Consider the following 19,410-nt stretch of genomic DNA (forward strand, 5'->3'; position numbering starts at 1 on the left):
AGTACTTTTAGCTGCAAGTTGAGAGTATGCAAATTGACCTGATACTATTCTTGGCCAAGAGGGATTTTGGTTCAGGATTGAATTTCAGTCTTTCTGATTATCGTCTTTTATTGACAGCCAGCATTCCCAATCCAGCCAGGCTGCTCAGTTTACAAGAAAGAATGCACCTGATCTAACCCAGCCTCTTGCCAATGACAATGACATTAATCTGCCCCTGCAGAAGTCACCTTCCTTTCATTCTCCCAAAAGCAAACAATCCCCAGGGAGTCTGCCTCAACCTTCACGGGCTGTAGCAGAGAGAGTTTTAATAAAGTGCAGTGCCTGAGGCTCAGCATGGTTTCTATTTCCTCCCATCATTAAATGGGAAATTATTCCTGATGACTTTTGATGGTCTTGGTCATCAGCATAAATGTTTGTTTTGGAATTCTGCTACACTTGGCTCCTCATGGGTATTTTTACATAAATTAGCTCCAAAAAACCGCAGCAGGCCCATTGGTCCTGATCCTGTACTTACTTCTATTTTTAGATCTGAGTGCCCAAGAGAGAACTACTTCTATTTTAATGGAAGCAATTCCGTTGCTTTGATGAATCAAGATGAGGAGTTCAATTGCATGACACACTGTGATGGTAACTCCATCACTGACTCCACATCCATCCTTTCCCTTTGTTCCAGTGACTCTGAAATACAGGCATCAGCCTCTAACCACTTCAACTGCTGCTATTTTATTTCGCTACACAACAGTGAGAAGTTGACTTGTTTCTGTGAAAGTGCTCTCAGTGAAATGAAGCAGTGGGGAACATTCTGGGATGTCTGCATCCGAAAGCTGAGGCTTCACTGCGCTTCAGCTCCTCAGCAGAGAACAGCTCATGCATTGCTCAGCAGCCTTCACAGCTAGAGGGAGATACAGCATGTTAAGTGTCTGGCCTGGAAAAAAACCTCACTCAAAAGGCCTTTCCTAAATAGCAAAGTTGAAATCAGTTCAAGCCACCATCCAGGCAGTGCCTCCCAACTCCCCCAGGACACACCCCCGGTCTGAAATGCCCCCCTCCCAGCAGAGTCCACAACAGCACTGCCACTTATCCCTCTGAAATGATTCCAGACTTAAGAGTGAATGTGTGAGCTGAGGACATTTTCACTGAAACCATTAATCATTAGCACCAAAACAGGAGACACAGCAGCTCAACTCCCCCTCTGCTCAACCAGCAGGGCTGTCCTCCACCTCTCCTCTCATGAAAGTTACACAGGCCAAGGAGGGGACCAGAATGAACTCCTGCCCCTCTGCTGGAATCAAGCCCCAGTGGGAGTGAACAAACCCCAGCTCAGAACACGCTTCTGACATTTCACTTGCCAGGGGCCACTTGTACCCGAGTGTCCCCCCAGAGGCACCCAGGGACCCTGCAGCAGGACCCGAAAGATTGAATACATGAGGGGGCTCCGACTCTCCATGATTAGATGACCTGGGGTGGGTGAAGCTACAAGGGAAGATACTCAGATTTTTTCAGGTGCTGCCATACACCCCCAAAATGATGAGATTATCCTTTAAATTCACTACGTTATTTCTGGTCTAGTTTTCAAAACTACTTCAATGTTCTTAAATAATGGGAGATGACTGACAACACTTACCAACACTCCTAATGTAAAAGCCAGGTGGGAAAAAACCTCAGACTTTCCAAAACACAACGACTCTGTTGACTTTACAAAGTCAAATTGTACAATGTGATGACAACTTCACAACCGAAATGCACTTACATCCCCTAAATGACTCTGTGAAGGTTAAATTATTTTATCTAGTATTTGCAGAGAAATTCAGCTGAAGAGTTTTGGGGTAGGGAGGATAATACCAAACCTGCTGGCAATGTAGAAAATTCCACAAAGGCTTCCTTTTTTTCTCGTTGTTCCAAGGGAAGTTGCCAGGGCATCTGATGGGGCTTTGCCATGACCTTCACCTTGTAGGCCATATTGGGCTTCAAATTAAAAAAATGGTACTTGTAGCTAGCAGCCTTGACAATGTCAAATTCCTCCTCGTTGAGGAAGATGACATGACTGTAATTACTGTTTGTAGGGAGCCAGGACAGCTCAGCAGAAATCTGGGTTATGTTGTCCACTCTAAGGTTCGAGGGGGCTACGATGACGTCCTTGCCCACTAACAAAGTGCACTGCAGCTCGTCGGAGTTGCCCTTGTTGGTGATGCTCTGGATGGATATCCGGTACGTGCACGTGGAAATGTTGAGCTTTTCTATGAGAGCCTTCGTTCTGCTTCCCAAGGCTATGTTCATCCGGATTTCCTTGTCCACCAGGACGTTGTAGCTGCTGACGGTTCCCCAGCCGGGGGGCACTACCGGTGGCTCCCAGCCCACAATAACACTTTTGGCTAGTTGTTTAATAAGGGTGATTTTTCTAGGATAAGGCACAATGTCTTCTCCGATCTCATCAATGTTCACATCCAGAGTCCCTGCGCCGTTGCTGATCACGCTGGAGTCTATGTGACTTGGGGGACTTATCTCCAAGAGATCTCCTTCCAAGGGAGGACCCGAGCGGTTGATAAAATTCTGATCTTGTTCGCTGCTGAGTGTGCTTGATAACCGGGTCTCGTTGTCTTGAACAAAATCCACAAAGTTTGAAGGGACTAGTCCTCTTTGTCCATCCAGAAGTTCTCCTGGTGAGAAAGAGCAGTGCCATTATAACCCCCGAAGCAGAATACCTTTCTCATGCCAGTGCCTTGAGAGTGGACAAGGTAAGGTGCAAAGGATGAGTGAAAATACAGAAACAACATCCCCAGTTTGAGAACATAAAGGCTTATTAAGGGAAAAACCAGAACTGCCAGTAAGCTTTTTTGTCAACTTAAATCTTGCCAGCAGGAAAAGCTGACACTATAAAATATCTTATAATTAGCTTTGCCTGCAAGGAGAGGCTTTGCTGGTGCAGAAATTCTTTTAATGAACACCATGATGATAAAGCTAATTTTAGCAACCGATTTAGGAGCAGATGAAGGAAAGAATTTGGAGTGTGCTTGACAGACAAACTGATTTCAATCTGCATGAATTAGCATGAATTCATGGATTAAATAAAAAATACCTTCATAGAAGCCATCTTCATCCATGTCTCCGTACACATAAAGGTACTTTCCTGCCGTAAGAGGGAGCTCCGCCTCTGGATTTTCATTTGGTCCATCGAAAGGGTTGTAGCTGTGGGGGGACAGGCAGAGTGCTGCTCAGGAAAGGGGCTACAGCTCCAAGGAGGGCAATTTCCCCAGGCAGTGTTTTTGCTCCCCTTCTGAGACACGTTCTGAGTGGGCCTGGGTCAGTTTGTGCCTGTGAGGTCCCACCCTCCTCCCTCAGGAGCTCTGCCCCTAAACCCACGTCCTTTCCTGCAGAATTTACTTGGACACTTCTCACTTAGGGCTCTTGAAATACACTGGCCAAAATTCTCTTTAGTTTTTAGAGTGAATTAAAGCAAGCTCAGTTGTGGGGTCTCTGTCAGTTGCTGTACTCAATTTTATGTTCCTTTTACACAAGTTTAATAAACTCCTACAGAGACAAGGTAAAAGAAGACAAAAACAGTGAGTTACATCCAAAAGAAGCTACTGAGAGACAAAAAGTACTTATAAAGTACTTAAATCCACATCTATCCTGAAGGAAATTGTTAGCCACTGAAATTTTCATCATGACAGTACTTTATGTCTGAAATTTTAATGTGCAAAGCAGTGATGGACTTCAAGTCTTTTCTTGCTTGAAAAAGTAATTTATAAGAACAGAAGGAGACACCCTCTCTAAAGTAGGAGGTGCCCATTTAATGTGATTTAGACACTGAAGGACAGAACTGCAGAGGCCATGCTCAGCCCCCTCTGGCAATTCAGGCCCGTGGATAGGGCACTGTTTTGCAGCCAGTGCCAACAGGAAAGGGGTCTGCTATCCATAACTTTAATTCCTTGCAATAATTCAGTGCATGAATAAAGTGAAGCCAAACCTGATGCTGAACATTACAACTGCGTGCTGTATCTGCAATGAGATGTTTTACCTATAACGGGCAATGCAAAGATGGACTTTCCCAGAATATCTCTGCTTTGAGGTATTGGAATTCTGATCATTATCCATCTGTAGAGGGGGGAGAAAAAAAATAATGTGATTTCAAAAAAAAGGAGGAATGGACAGTTTTCCTGACAGGTGATACAAATCAGTGAACACACAATATCAAGGAAAAAAGAATTAAATTCTAACATGGAACACAACTGGTTAATTTTACTCAGAAAGGCATATTCCAGTGACCGAGTACTTAAAACAAATGCTGAGTTTAGAACTGGTGCCACTGTCAACTTCCAAACACTGGCAAACAATGAGTATCACACAAAATATCCCCCCTTGCCAATCCAACCCAATCCACAGCATCAGCATCTGCTGAATGCCACCTTTTCCACTAACTGAAAGAAATAATGTATTTTCTTCTGGATTTAATATCACATTTAATTCAATCCTGCAAAGCCACACATTTATTCTATTACAAATCTGGTCTACAAAACCTGGAGATTTAATTGCGGTGTTGAGTCAACACAGACTCTGCCTATTTTAGCTCTGCACGAGGTCTCTAGTGGTAAAACAGTAATTTCTGCTATGCTTTGAGCTCGTGGAGGTTTTAAAGTGAGAGATGAACTTCCCTCCACTTACTGCACAGTTTGCTGTGAGCCATTTCAGAAAAAATTACCAACTTTTTGCCTGAGCTTGAGAGAACTTTAATTAAGGTAAAAATACTGGGTTAACAGTGGGATGAAATTAAATAAATTGTCCAAGAACTGAGCAAAATTTTACAATCTAGACAGAGTGAACACTGAACTGCAACTTTCAGGTCTAAACTGGTCCCTGCCAAAAGCACTCCAGAAAAATACTGAGTGAAGTCCCTTTTCCTCTGAATGAACTTCTGAGGGGTGGTTTAGCCCAGCACGCACTGTCCTGCCAGCACTCAGCTCCAGCACCAGGACACTCCCAGCCAGCTCCCAGGGATTCCCCCTGTGCAGCACTGGGGGATCCAGGAAAATCTGCCAGGATTATCACTCTGACACATTTATATGGGCACCTCATCGAGCACACAACCAGTAATGGTTATTCTAGAAGGCTTTTTAAATAGGAACAACCAGGGCAGTTGCAGGTGTATTTTTTGCAGAGTATCATTTACTTATTTATTTATTCCAGACTTCCCAGCATTATGCTCCATTTTTCACATTTTCTTCAAACACTCTCCCTTGGGTCTAGGTACCTCTAAAAAAGAATGGAGCTTAATTTCTGAGAGCCTGCATAATGTAAGTGTGCATCACATAATGACACTCCAGAAGGCACAAAACGTACAATTCTGCAAAAGAGGGCTTGACATCCTCAGTGAGAGATAACTCAAAAATAATGGAAAAGGGGAATTAAATTTGACGTGCGCTTCCTCTGTTCCTTGCTGTTAGTTCTGCTTCCCTAAGTCTCCTTGCTAAGCTGCTTTTTCTGTGGCCTCTTCAGAAAGCAGTGAATGTTTCCACTTTTCAGTAATGCTGCTACACAAACATACACAAACATTTCCTGTGGGTAATCCTCAGAAACGCCCATGGAATTCCCACTATGCAAGAATCTAACATTTTCTTGAATATCCTCGGGCTTGTGATCCATTTGGAAACATTTTGATTCCATCAACTCTCACAGGTCCAGCAGCAACGAATGTAACATAGGTAGAAATTATGCACACAGTTGCAACTTATTCGCTCCTGTAAAGACTGAGAAAGGGTTTTCTTGAAATGAGAGGTAAAATCTGAAGATCATTTCCTCATGGCTGTCTGCCCATATAAACCAGGCTATTTAACAGAAATTAATACCCTTCTACAAAGCTTACAACATTTTTTCTGTGCAGTCTTTATATTCAGCATTTGCCCTAAATATTAAAAATCAACTTGTTATGGCACCTCTGAAAAGCTCTTCTGAGCTTCCCATTGGATTTCTACTGGAATTCTACTGAAGAGCAGAAAAGCCTCCTAAGAAAGGAAGAACAGAACCTCTCAAAAGCATGACTGAATACAAGATGTGGAGTCGAACAACAGGATGTTTAGTGACAACATCCTGCAAGTTTCACTTCCATTTCCCAGGCTCAGAATCCTTTGGGAGAGGCTGGGGAGGCTGTGAGCAGGTGGTGGCTGCCCTGCTGTAGGGGGGAGATTCACACATCATAAAAACCAGGCAGAGAACGAGTCCTGCAGAATGAACCATTTTCCTGCCACAGCATCCCCAGGGCACCACAAGGAACTCCTGTTCCCTTTGCCCAGGCTGTATCAAAGTCACACCTTCTGGGAGACAGAATAAAGCACTAATAAACCTGCCTAACACAGCCCTGCCCAACAGCAGACACAGCCAGAAATGCTGGTTTGCACCTCACCCAGAAGCACCAAAATGCTCTGTGTGCATCACTGGGGGCTGAGATCTTCAGAGAAGCTGGAGTTCCTCACACACCCGATTTTTATCCTGTGTAAGTGGGACATCAACTGCAGCTTCTTTGAAAATATCCCTTAAATTCCCACTGATCACATTCCCAACTTGCCTCAGAAAATGAGAACATTCATGTATTGATTTTTTAAAAGCAGGTGGATCAACCTGCATCAGCCTGCTGGAGCAGAGAAGCCTCAGCCCTAAATCACTTTTTCAGTAAAAAATTCAAAAAGACTCACGTCTGAATCAAATCTGCATCTTGGGGTACCAGATCTTGACTTGGACAGGAATGTAGGTTTGACAGACAGTTGTTCTGGTTTGTCTCCAGATATCTGAAGGGGTCGTATAAACTCTGAAATCACACAGCGACTTCCAGAAGGACTCTCATGACCTGGCAGCGAAGAAAACACACACGAGAATAAGGAATGGTTCTCGAGCAGAAACACTGCCAGTACACAGCAGAAGGTTGTTTTCCTCTCCTGCTAAAAATCGTTCAAGAAGAAGACTGTGGTGGGTAGACTGCAGAGCACAGAAGCAGCTCAGCCTCCCAGTTCCCAGACTTTTGGTAAATTGCTTAAGTCAACAATACAAAACAAACCATAAGGCAGAAAGTGAAGGCATTTTAATTCCAAGAATTCAAAAGTGAAATTTCCCCCAGTGGAAAAAAGCCCACCTTGGTTCTGAGCACCCCGATATGTTTGGGGAAGTTGTGAGACACCCTGTGTAACACACCCAGCACTAAAGCTGCCGTTAGAACCTTTATTTCTTTTGGGGACTCTGTCATATACTGGCAAGCAGAATGGAGTCATACATGTGCCTTCTAAAAAAGAGACTGAAATGCTAATGATTTAAGTGGCAGGATATTCACGTTGAAATGAAGTTGTTTGACTCTTGGCAGGCAGGAAGTGCCACGAGCACCTGCTGCATATTCCACAAGAGTTCCTCACTGACGCCAGCACTAGACCACGTAATTTGGTCCCAGTGCCATCTCTCCAGTTTCTAAAATGTGGAAAGTAAGGCTGTTCACAAGGAAAAATCTCTGAAAATCCTTTTGGAATCTTTTTATTGTGCTGTTTCGAAACAGTTTAGAAGAAAGGAAAAGACAGATTATACTGCTTGTTGAACAGCCTAAGGAGGCTGAACACTCTCATCTCCTCCCAACTCGGGTGAAAACCAGAGGTGAGACAAGTAAAAAGAGCAAAGTCATCAAGGTTCCAAGAAAGACTAATAGAGCTTGGTACAAAACACTTGTACATTTTTTCCTTTTACTGTCAGTTTAGTCCCCAAAGCACATGAAAGCAGGAATTGTAAACTGAGCTGAATTTTACCTGCAGCATGAGCAGGAGTTACAGCAGAGCACAGTGTGCTGCTGACACCTCCAGATATGCAGAGTGCGTTCTGCCTCTCATTAACACAACGAGCCTGTGCTCTAATTTCTCAGACCCTGATTATGTGTAGGTTCAGCATTTCCTCTCCCGTTCTGCCAGAAGTCTGGACAGCAACGTTTTGCTACTGAATTGCAAGATTCCCAGTCCACGTCACCAGGAATTATCAGTGGAACCTCTTTATTCATACTGCAGAGGAGAATAAGCTCCAAGAATATCATCAGAGGGTTTTTCTGGTGTGCTCATTAGTCCAATATGATTAATTTTCTCTGCATCACTGTAATTTACAGCAGGACAGCTTAAGCCCATTGACAGCAGGGAAATACACAACTCACCATACAAAAGATTAATTACAACCAGCCCCACTTAGAGCAGTCCCCAGACTGGAAAAGGGCACATTTTTTATTCTTGGAACCTTTCTCACACATATAACAGAAAAGTCCTCCCCATTCAGGAACCTTTAGCCAATTCAGCTCCTTCTGTTTGCTGTTAATGTGTTTGCCGTATCAGGCTGTCAGCACCAAGCTATAAATAATCAGGCCAACTGTGATTATTCATTGAAAGGAAGCTGCTGTTTGGTCTCAGACCTCCTGCATTCTCCAGGCTTTGTTTTTAAATTACTGGCACGAGGTACAAGATGTGGAGGAAGGTTCTAGGGCAATGCAGCCCTTGCTTTGCAGACATATAGGATAATAACTAGCATAGGAACACACATTGTCAGGAACTCCAGGAATATCAGGATGCTGGAAGATATGGATCTGTCTGATTTTTTCACTTGGAAAATAAGGTACATAAAATTTACCCTGAGTCCTTAACACAACGGAGAAAATTGTGGTGTAGCTGTGACTGCATGAAGGGCCTGGGCACAGCTCTGGCCCCAGACAGCACTGGTAACCCCACACAGCCCCCACAGACACCTCACTGTCCTGCAGAGGGACTGAACACCCAACAGCAGCAGCCAGAAACTGGGAAGAACAGATTTCCATGTCAGCCCTACCAAAGAACTTCAGCAGTGAGCTCTGTGTACTCTGGAGAGGAGCCTTTAGTAAAGGTTATGAGACAAATATTATATGTAAATTCATGTGGATTCTATGTATGTAGAGCCACAGCTGGGTTAAAAAAATAAACACAAGCATCATCAAGTAATGCCTTTGCAAAATTGAGATTCAGAGTGCAGGAAGCACATTCCTCCTGAGTATCTGTAATCTCCTGGTCATTTCTGCAGAGGATGTCTGCTCCTGCAGGTTGTGAATACAGGAATGCAGGCAAAAAAGGCTGCATTTAAAAACTGGCCTAAGTTTGCCTCCAAAAAAAGAAACTGATTGAGCCTGGTTCTGGTGTTCATCCAAGGAAATTGCATGGATGGCCCTGGGCTTGAACAGCAGAATGTGAAGGAATCAGACCTACAGACTGTTTTAAAGCTTGTTAACTGGAAACCTACAAAAAATAAAACAAACAAACAAACAAAAAAACCCAATAAAACACCTTTCCTTTTATATTTTCCCTCTGGAAAAAAAGGGAGTTAAAAATAAAATATACAACAGGGCAGCTCATAAGAACACACAGCAGCAAGTAAAAATGTCTTTTTTTCTCTTTAAATACTAGAAAAGAACCTTATAAAGCCACAGGGGTCTTGTCCATGAAGTCTTTTTAAATCCATATATGCTCAAAATGGTTTTTATTTTCCCATGACTGGGAAATATTTGTTAAGAAAGTCTGAAAAATACCCTATCAAGGAAAAAGGAAGAGCACCAGACCTAATTTAAACGTTTCAGGAGAATTAGATCTGTCCCTGTGTGCATTACAATTGGACCTTCCATTTTATTTACTGCAATTGCTGATTCCATATGGACTACCTAAATTATCTAGAAAGACCATTTAAATGAGCCTCTTAACTGATGAATAATAAATCTTAAGGCTTCTGTATCTGATTGTGACATTACTGTATGTTTAAAGTGAACTTTTCATGCTCTAATCCATCCTGGCTGGGTTTATTTCATTTCCTGATACATCCAAACATCACCAATTAACGCGAAGCAGCTGGCCATTAACTGATCTCATTTCCATCATTTGCTTTGCTCTGAAAGCTGTCCCTGTGCTCCCTCTTGTGTTCTTTCTTCCTCACACATAATAAAAATAATTACACTTGTGGTTTGAAGAACTTGCTGTACTCTACCATCGTTATTGAGAAAGGGTTGGTTTCAATAATTAGAAATCCTGCCCACTTGCTCAAACATGACTTTATTGTTATCAGTGCATTCATACTGAGGATGAATGTTGGCCAAGCACTTCTGATGTTTAGACACAAGTGCTGCAGGCCCTGAATTCTAAGTGCCATAAAAATCAGTAGGTTTTGAGAAAAGGTTTAGAAAGAAAGGCCCTTAAATGCCTTGGGTACAGACCTGGCTGTGTTTGCTGTGGTTTTACTCAAGGGTTACTTGGGAGATTTCAGTTTGAAGTTTTCAAAAAGGTTTTTCCATTAGCATTAGAGGAATAAATATAAATTAGTTTGGAGAGTTTGACTGAGTACCTTAAAATGTTTAGCTGATTTTCATTTTTCATTAGATCAATTGCAGTGATACAGGCTGGACCTTCACTTCTGCCTGAAGGACAGTTCAATACCTAATTACCTTTCCTTTTAAATTAATTGTTGCTTTGAAAATCCTGTCCTTAGAGACATGAGGGGATAATGCTGTCGGTATTAAGGAAATTTCTACTAAACTCTTATGACTATCAGGAAATGCCTTCGTAATTCCCCATTTCGTGTACTTCAGTATCCACTCAGGAGAGGCTCGCAGCTCCAGAAAAGCCCAAGCACTAACAGGGAGCACGGTGGGCACAGCTGCCAGCAGCTCCAGTTCCGTGTTCAGGGAGCCAAGGCACACGAAGCAGAACCGCTGAGCTGAGCTGAGCTGAGAGAAGGATGTCACCTCGGCACCTTCTGCCTCGGCTTCACATCGAGTTAGCACCCTTCACTGACAGCGACTGCTCGTCTGCAGCAGCAGGGAAATCATTTCTGATTTCCAGGCCCCTGTGCCCCGGAGTTGTTCTAGAAGCTTAGGAAAAACAGTCAAAACCATTTGATTTTTCCAGTTCCTTTTCATACTTATTTTCAAGCAGCTTTGGGAGAATCCGTAAGTTAGGAGAATGACCTGACAACTGTTCCTCTGCAGGACAACTGAAGTCATTCCAGCCTGGGTGACACTGACCACACTCCCCACATGGAATAACACACAACCTAAAGTGTCACTTACATGGAAGTTGTTTTTAAGAGTCCCCAGGTAACCTCTTGCTTTGATCTCTGTAATTTTCCAATGAATAATGGATCGTTTACAAAGCTCTGCACTTAGGAGAACCGTTGCCTCTGGCAACAGGAGATGACCTGGTGAAAGTTCAGCACAGATCTTGGATAAACACATACTGTTGACTGTGCTGGGGACTGTAAGTGTAAGAACATCAATACAGATGCAAATGAATTTTTTTTTTTACTTTACGTTCTCCATTTCTTTTGAAACTATTTTTTGCTTTTTAAAACATTTTACTTCCAAATTTTTAAGGAGAAGTGCATGATTTCTGTTAAACAAATGAAACTGAGCCCAAACAATTTTCATGTCTGTCAAAACACTCCATTCAATTTCCCCATGTTCTACTCCATTTATTTAGATGATTTTTTAATGTAATGGCCAATGCAGTGTGTGGGGTCTCCGTGCTTTCTTTCCCCATTAACTCTTCCTTCAACAAGACAGCAGACCTACTCCTGCCCTGAAACAGGGAAGGGTTTACAACAAAGCCTGGATATTCAGACAGCCATTCTTCTCACAGCAGAGGTACACTTTCACATGAGGAATACATAATTTTAATGCTGAACAGGTTTCTCATCACTACACTCAACAACACTTAGAGAGAATTTTGCTCACAGCAGTGCCCAGGGAAGACTGGAATAAGCTCAGCGAAGGCTTAAGACATACTCTGAAATTCAAACAAGTCACCAAACAGAAACAGGAGCAGATTCTCTCTTCCACTCTCTGTACATCGCAGACCTGCACCAGGGCAGCACCGGCACCAATAGCCGCTGGTCCTTACCTTTGCCTATAGAAGTGGCTATTCCATTCATTAACTGGGACAGGGATTTGCCAGGAGAACCAGAGAGATCCGAGGGTGCCAAGGAGCTGCTGCTCAGGAGGTCGATCTTGCCCGCCTGCTGCCGGAACCTCTCCAGCTCCCTGGACAGGAGGTTAAACTGCTCGCTCTGCGTCCGGCATTTCTCCTCCAGCTCCCGGACCTTGGCCTGCACAACCAACACAGGCATGCCGTGAGAGCACAGCAGGGCTGCCTGCAGCACGTTCTCTGAGGTACCAGGAAGCCAGGACAGGCAAAGGATTTGGGATAAACAGGCCCACAGCCTCTCTCTGAATCCTTGCCCACACTTAGACCCCAACCCGCGGGCAGCCCTGCAGTACTGAGGCGATTTCTCCTTTCATCGCCAGTCTCCAAAGGGGAAATTCCTCATCGTGGATTTTGGCAGCGCTAAAAAATCACTGCCAAGAACACCTGCAAAAAGATCCCACAGTTTTGTGACTTCTTCACACATCTGAATGTCAGTTTTGTGTGCTTTTCCAACCTTCTCTAATAATCAGGTGTATTTCTGGGGTTTGCCCATCTTCTGCTATTAAGCTGAAGCCTCCTAAGTTGCTACATTAACATCTGTGTATTAAAATCCCAGCAAGAGCAAGAAAACCCCCAGTGACTCCTGCAGAATTTGGGCCCAGCCACTGGCTGAACTGCCCTTAAAAACAATGCTGCTCACTGTAAAGCCAAACCACAGCAGGCACCAGCCAAGAAGAGGCTTTTGTAAGGGTGGGAGAAGTACCAAAATATAACATTTTTGTTTGAATTTTGAGGCATCAGGCTTTAACAAAATAGAAGCTAAAAGATAAGCTTCAGCTGGGAGCTGGGAATCTGCCTGCGTACGGTCATGAACCCCTGGTGTGAGAAGATGGACGAGGTGATGTCAAAGACATTCCCCGGCTGAAAGCAGTGACAAAGGGCACGGGGAACTCAGGGGGCGTTCTACACGTTTTACTCCAAACATATAAAGAGTAGTGAAGACCCCACAGCATGAAACCCCCTTTTATCCAGATCTTCACATTCACTGTACCAGCTAAATTAAGGATATAATAATGTATCCCACTCCGGTCCTTTATGATGAACAAACACCACTTTCCTTCACTAAAAACCCCTCTTGTGCTTAGTTAAACAACTGTACTAACAAAGGAAGTCTGGATAATAATTAAATTCATTCAACTGAACTAACAATTTCAGTTTCTTTAAAGAAAAATAACATTCTCGGTTCATATAAGAAAAACTGTACATTGTTTATATCAAGAAAACAACATGTATTACGTACCACCTGTAGAAAGACCCTAGCTAAAGGAAAATACAGTACCCAGAAGAACCCAAACATCCAAATTTTCTACTACACAATGTGGTACTTTGTTCCTTTTCTAGTAACACTTACTTTTTGAAAGTTGGAATGAATTTTGAAGATACAATTTCTTTACATTCATAACACACAAATGAATTTATTTCTGCAAAAGAAATCTCAGGGTGTTCACTTGATCGATTATGAAACAAGACACGGTAAGAATCAGACATTGTGGGAGTTTTACACAAACATGAAATGCTTGGGGTTTTTGTCTTTCATCTTTTCACTGCGGTTTCGAGCAGATGACATGTCTGACTTTGCTACTTGTTAATTTGCTGCATGAAAATGGCATTTATGGACAGTGTCAAAGGACAAATTAAACAAACGTTAAGCAAACGAAGAAGTAAACTGCTTTGGGTTTTTTGGTCCCCACTTTCCAATGAAAAGTTAAAGGATAAGCTATTCAGCTCTCTAAGAATATTTACTGACGTTTCCACATGCAATTATGGAAACTCTAGCACCACATAAAAAATAAAAGCATCACAATCCTGACCTCAACAAGAAGCTAAGGCTGCCTTAAAAATATTTTTGAAGAAGTATTAATATTATTATTTGTTAACTTAAAAATTATTTGTATTTCGATAACTGCCTTCTTTGTCTTTTCTTCTGAGCATGTAGAAATTTCAAGTTTTTCTCTCACAACCATACGAAGCCTGGAATAAAAATGCCTTTACTGCTTTATTTTTAGCAGGGTGGTGAGTAAGACGTGAGCATGAAGCTGGTACTTTATAAAGAAAATCTGCCATAAGATCCACGACTGAGCTTCCAGGAGGCATCCCCATGCTCATCCCTGTTCCCTGACCCCAGGCGTGTGCTCGCTTTGTCAGCCAGCCAGAGTCACCTCACTGGAGAAAATCTACAAATCTGTGTCGGGCCCTGCAGAGCCAGACGAGCTCACAGCCTCAGCATTCCGAGTTTTTCTCCTGTGCCGTGGCTCCTGCCGTACACCCTGTCCTGGGAAGGTGGCACAGAGGTGTCCCAGATCTCTCCAGAGCTGCGGCTGCCTACAGCAGACATTCCTGCTCGGAGCAGACTGAATGTCTGTCACTTGGGAGCTGCCAAGCTCCTCACACAGCGCCCAGCGCTGCTTCTAAAATTCAAACGGCTTCTGGAATGCAAAATGAAGCAGACTTCATCCATTGCAAGACAGACACTGTGCACACAGGACAGGTAAGATGATGAGCAACTTTCCAGGTGGACAGGTTTGAATTCAGAGCAGTAATTAGCATGTTCTGCTGTGCAGCTATTATCTCACAGTTTAACTGTTTGCAGAGCAGCAATGGCTTTCCCTGGGTGGCTCCAATCAGCCTCAGGTGAAAGTATCACATGGAACAGTCTCTGTATTAGCAAAGAAACAATCTGAATTCAGACAAAATCCACACAGTCAGAAAGTTACAATCTCGAGTGAATTACCAAACCATTCCTACTGGGCATGCTCGTAAGGAAGTGGATTTGAAAACCAGGATCAGAGCTTTCATTAAATCATGCCAAGATCAATTTCCTGTAGAAAAAGTATTCTGATTTTGATGATTTGGTATGAGGCCAATAAATGCAAAGCATGCTTGCATAACAATGGTTCTAGCACGCATCCCATGCAAGGTGAGGCAGGGCTATCGTACTCATTTTCAAGGGAAAAGTGCAGGATTCAGGACAGGGAAAGGAGAATTTATGCCCTAAAATACCTGCATGCTGTCCAAGGTGTTCTGGATGAAGTGCAAAGCAATAAATCCCAAACAAGACACAGTAAACAAAGAGATGTGAAATAAACAAAGAAATAAAAACAGTTTTGAATACTTTTTTTTACATTTCAAAGCAAAGTACATTAGAACAGTTACACGTGTAAAAACATGCATTAACACAAACCACGCTAGAGAAATCAGCACTGCTGCTGATCTGAAACTGCAAAAGGCACATTAAATAAAAGGCTAAAAAATAATGTGCTTGTGGCAATAAAAAGCAAAAGCTTTGGAAACTTGTTGGGGTTATGCAAATCAGAAGCTGCAGACAAATCAGCTCAATAAGAATTGTGCTCAGCTTGAGGGGGGTGAATAATCTCTTGCCTGACTTTCTACCAGGCATTAAATAATAATTTCACCTTATAGTCTGGAAGCTAAAACAAACTTTATATATATGACAATAATGAAAGCCTGTAACTGAAACACATTCTGTGGGAATATTAACTTTTATAGATATTAACAAACAAATGCTTTAATTTTTTTTTTTTTTTAAAGTTTGTCAAAGCACCAGGGAAAAACCACCTTTCACCAAGGCATAGCCAGCAAGTACACACACAGAAACACTGTGGGAAGGGAAAAAGACTGGAAATTACCTTGAGATAAAAGCAGATCTCTAAAAGAAATATTGACAATGCACTTGCTATTATCAACCCATATTTTTGCACATCCTTCAGGACACGTACGTTAACACTTAATAACCATTTAATGCCTTTTCCTCTGGCAGAAAAATGAAGTGCTCTCTCTCTAGCACAGCCTTTGAAGGTTTTTTGAAGTATCTCAATTCTTTCATTAGGTTTACAATTTCTGGTTCTTTAACATGTTGCTTTATGTTTATTAGACAGTATTTAATTAGGAACCCTGGGTAACTGACCGGTATTTGCTGCTATATTTCCAGCCTAATAAATCAAAATTAATCACTCCCTTTAACAGTATTTTACAAAAAATGGAACCAAAAGAGAAACATACATCACTTCCAACAGCTCAGCTTAATGCACTCCTAACTGAATTATAAATCTTGAAGGATGCAATTACATCAGAAGAGGAAAAAAAACCGCCATTTGCCTACATACTCCTTGAAATGTGCAAAAGTGACGATGCTGTAAAAGTTATCCCGTTCAGAAGGGGCCCTGAACAAGCCAAGGTAACCCAGAGGATCTTACCTCTAGCAACTGAACTGCTCCCTCATGTTCCTTCTTAGCTTCAACCTGAGCCTTGTTTTCATGGAAAAGGAAAAAGGGAAGAAGAGGGGAAAGGAGGAAGAAGGAAATGTCATTAGTCATGCCACATACAATATGCTGTAAGCACATAAAGCAGCACACTTATCCTCAAATCCAGAGCCAGCTTCCATCTCACAGGGGCGGCTGTGCCAGCACTGCTCCGGCACTCCGGCTCCAAGCCTGGAAATCACTGCTTGTTTCAGGAGGCCGAATCCCAGCCAGGCTGCAGAGCAGTGGCGTTTGCTGGACCAACACAAGCGTGTTCAACATGCTGCAACATCACCTCAGAACTCCCCGAAACCCTCTAAATCCAAACTGAAATGCAGTTTGTTATTTGTTGGGGGGTTCGTGGTACAGAAACCTCCCAGAGCAGCTGGGAGAAAGTAATACAAAAATTAAGCTCATTCTTTTAATGAAGCAACAGCATTTATCACCAAGGAAAACAGCTCACAAAACAAGGCAACCACAAGACAGGCTGTTTGGAAAGAGGAGTGCAACATTTATGGTCCAATCAACTGAGTCAAAGACAAAAAGAGGGAATCAACAAGGGCAGAAAAGTGTATTGTATGTAGCTTAGAAATTCAGTTGTCAAATTTTGGTTGGGAAAAGTCTAAACCTTAAACCCAAATAAATAGCACTCATTAACTTTGGGTTACCCTCACTTTACTTTCATTTACGTTTTCAGTGTCTCCTTTATTGAAGCTGGCCCAAAACCAGCACAAATGTTGTTAACCATTGTGTCATTCTGCACATTCCTCCCCAGAGAAAAGTCTTAAACCTCTCCTGTTTAGCGGAGGACAACACCCCACAGCCTTTCTAACTGAATGTGCCACACAGTCCCAGGATGGACATAGGTGCAGCTTTGTTTAACTTCATTTCCCCCACTGCTCAGGGCTGCCCTACTCCGTTATTGCCTTCAGCGGGAGCTGGGTCAGGCTAGAAGTCCCCAAAAGCACAGACCCAAACCCACAAACCAAACCCACAGACCCTGAGTGCCCTCCCTGTGCTGCAGGGTGACAGAGCCCCCCTGCCCCCACAGCTCAGCCCCATTCCTGCCTGCACCACAGTAATAACTCTCACTGCAAGCAGGGGATAAAACACTGGCTCCACGAGCACCAGCAAACGTGACAGCAGGTAATAGAAAGCCTTGAGTCATCCATCATGACAAGTTTAATAAAACCTCCCCAGAGTGTGAGTTCTGGATAAATGATAACAGAACCTGCATCAATAGCTATCTCTCTTAGACATCAAACTGCCTTGTATTAAGGTTTTCTCACAGAAAAAGACCATCTGATTCCTCATTAACACAAAACCTCGATGGACAATATTATGTTCTTCCTTTTGGGCTGAAAAATCTGATCAGTCTGTACATATCTGAAAAAGAGAATGAACTCTTATTTGTGTTCAAAACGTGCCAGCAAATGCACTGGGCTGTAGCAGTGACTGGCTCTGCTCTGAACTGCACATTTTGGTGGTTCATCAGCACCTGTCCAACAGCACCAAGATGTGCTGTGAAAGCCATCCTGCTACTGCCCAGACCTTCTACTTCCCTTTGGAAACACTTTTTAAGTAAAGATGACTCTAATAAAAAAACAAAAGGGAAGAAAGAATTTAACAAGCACGTACTTGGTCCATTGGGAGGCCAGCTCTGGATGAAATGTGAGCCAGCAGCTCCTGGTTAAAGCTGGCAGTGATGTGTTGTAGCTCCTTAGATAACATATTTATTTAAAGTATTCATCTGCTGAGCTTGTTGCACTGGGTGAAATAGCAAGTGCAACACAGCCTGGGCTGTGCTCGGTGTCTGTCACGCTGCAGCTCAGCACCAGGGACAGCAGGAAGAGTGGCACAGAGATTTGTCTCCTGCTGCCAGTCCAAAGGAGGATTTATTAGAAGAATGTAACAAAAATTAGCAACAAATGCTGTATCTTTCTTTGATTTCTTTCCTTTGCCAGGAAATTTAAGTCCAAAATTTATGAGGCCGCTCTAATAATAACAGCTGAATATAACTAGAAATGGCATTTTGCAGTGTGCCTAAGTACATTTATTGAGGAAGACTAAAAGAAAATTAACTGGAAGATTTCATTTGGTCAACTACAGCTTTCTATTTCAAGCAACTATATTAGATACATCTTTTATTCTGCTGAGAAGGTCCCTCTGTGCAAATTCTCTACCAAATTATCATTAGCAGCATTATTTCTGTGTTTTCATCTAGTCCAGCAATTGGAAAAATCAACATTAGCACTGAGACAATTGCTGCTTTAAGTGACTTTGGCAAGACTGAAACTCAACATCATGTTTTTTGTACTGCGATGAATACTGAGAAATTGCATTGTGGAAAAAAAGAAGCCTCAAAGTGATTTGTGAATTAGAGAATGACCTTGGAAATGAGGTATTTAAGCAACTGTTTCATTTCTGTGGTGGGCTGACGCTGGCTGGACACCAAAGCCCTGCCAAGCAAACTCGACGCATTCTTGAAAAGGAAGATCAACTGTGATGTGTCAGTACCTTGACGAGACTCTCTTTAATCTAATTTACAGGAGAAAGGGAGCAAGAACTGCATGTCTGGCAGAGGAAGCCAAAGAAATCCCAACAAAACACTGATATGTCAGTGAGAATGTTAACAGCACGCTGGAAATGGTAGAGACCTCGCACTTCGATTACCAAGAAATTAAGACCGGATTCCTCCGTGACATTTAAGAAATGCACAAGTATTACCAAGCCAAATATAGAGGGAAGCAATGGAAATACAAAGGAAATCCATGAGACTGTGTCCCTCTTATCCCTTTTGGGCAACAGAAAAACTCAGATACAGTGGAGTCAGGTTAATGCCCACTGACATGAACATTTATAAATCCTTTAGCACAGCCAACAGCCCCTTGTTACAGCACAGCAGCTGTGCCATGGAACAATCCAGGGCAGGGACCAGTCTGGCAGCTGGGTGGGAATTCCTTCAAGAATTCCTTCTCACCAGGAGATCCATCCCACGCCGTTTTCTCTGTCCACGCTACTCTGGTCCCACCTGCCCCTGTCCCCACCTGCCCTCTGTCCCCACATTACCTTCTGCAGCAGCTCCATCTCCTGCCCTGCCCCTGTCCCCACATACCTCCTGCAGCAGCTCCATCTCCTGCCCTGCCCCTGGC

At 42.9% G+C, this 19,410-nt stretch overlaps 1 protein-coding gene across 14 annotated transcripts in view; it reads right to left on the reverse strand.

Annotated features, from left to right (window-relative positions):
• RIMBP2 (RIMS binding protein 2) overlaps nucleotides 1–19,410 on the reverse strand; it is an 81,497-nt gene that overhangs the window by 19,557 nt on the left and 42,530 nt on the right. For 8 of the 14 annotated variants that reach the window (XM_042034860.1, XM_042034863.1, XM_042034861.1 and 5 more), the window contains 6 exons: nucleotides 16,214–16,264; nucleotides 11,916–12,120; nucleotides 6,687–6,838; nucleotides 4,019–4,095; nucleotides 3,077–3,186; nucleotides 1,848–2,657 (listed from right to left, as the gene is read on the reverse strand). In XM_042034860.1, coding sequence (XP_041890794.1) covers nucleotides 1,848–2,657; nucleotides 3,077–3,186; nucleotides 4,019–4,095; nucleotides 6,687–6,838; nucleotides 11,916–12,120; nucleotides 16,214–16,264 — 1,405 coding nt within the window. Of the gene's footprint in view, nucleotides 1–1,847; nucleotides 2,658–3,076; nucleotides 3,187–4,018; nucleotides 4,096–6,686; nucleotides 6,839–11,915; nucleotides 12,121–14,999; nucleotides 15,021–16,213; nucleotides 16,265–19,410 lie in introns of all 14 variants that reach the window. The other 6 variants (XM_042034867.1, XM_042034866.1, XM_042034868.1 and 3 more) reach the window with 2 other exon arrangements.

Source organism: Corvus kubaryi, unplaced genomic scaffold (genome assembly GCF_017639235.1).
Source record: "Corvus kubaryi isolate FWS band 111438036 unplaced genomic scaffold, C.kubaryi_AGA036_p1.0 37382, whole genome shotgun sequence".
Lineage (NCBI taxonomy): Eukaryota > Metazoa > Chordata > Aves > Passeriformes > Corvidae > Corvus > Corvus kubaryi.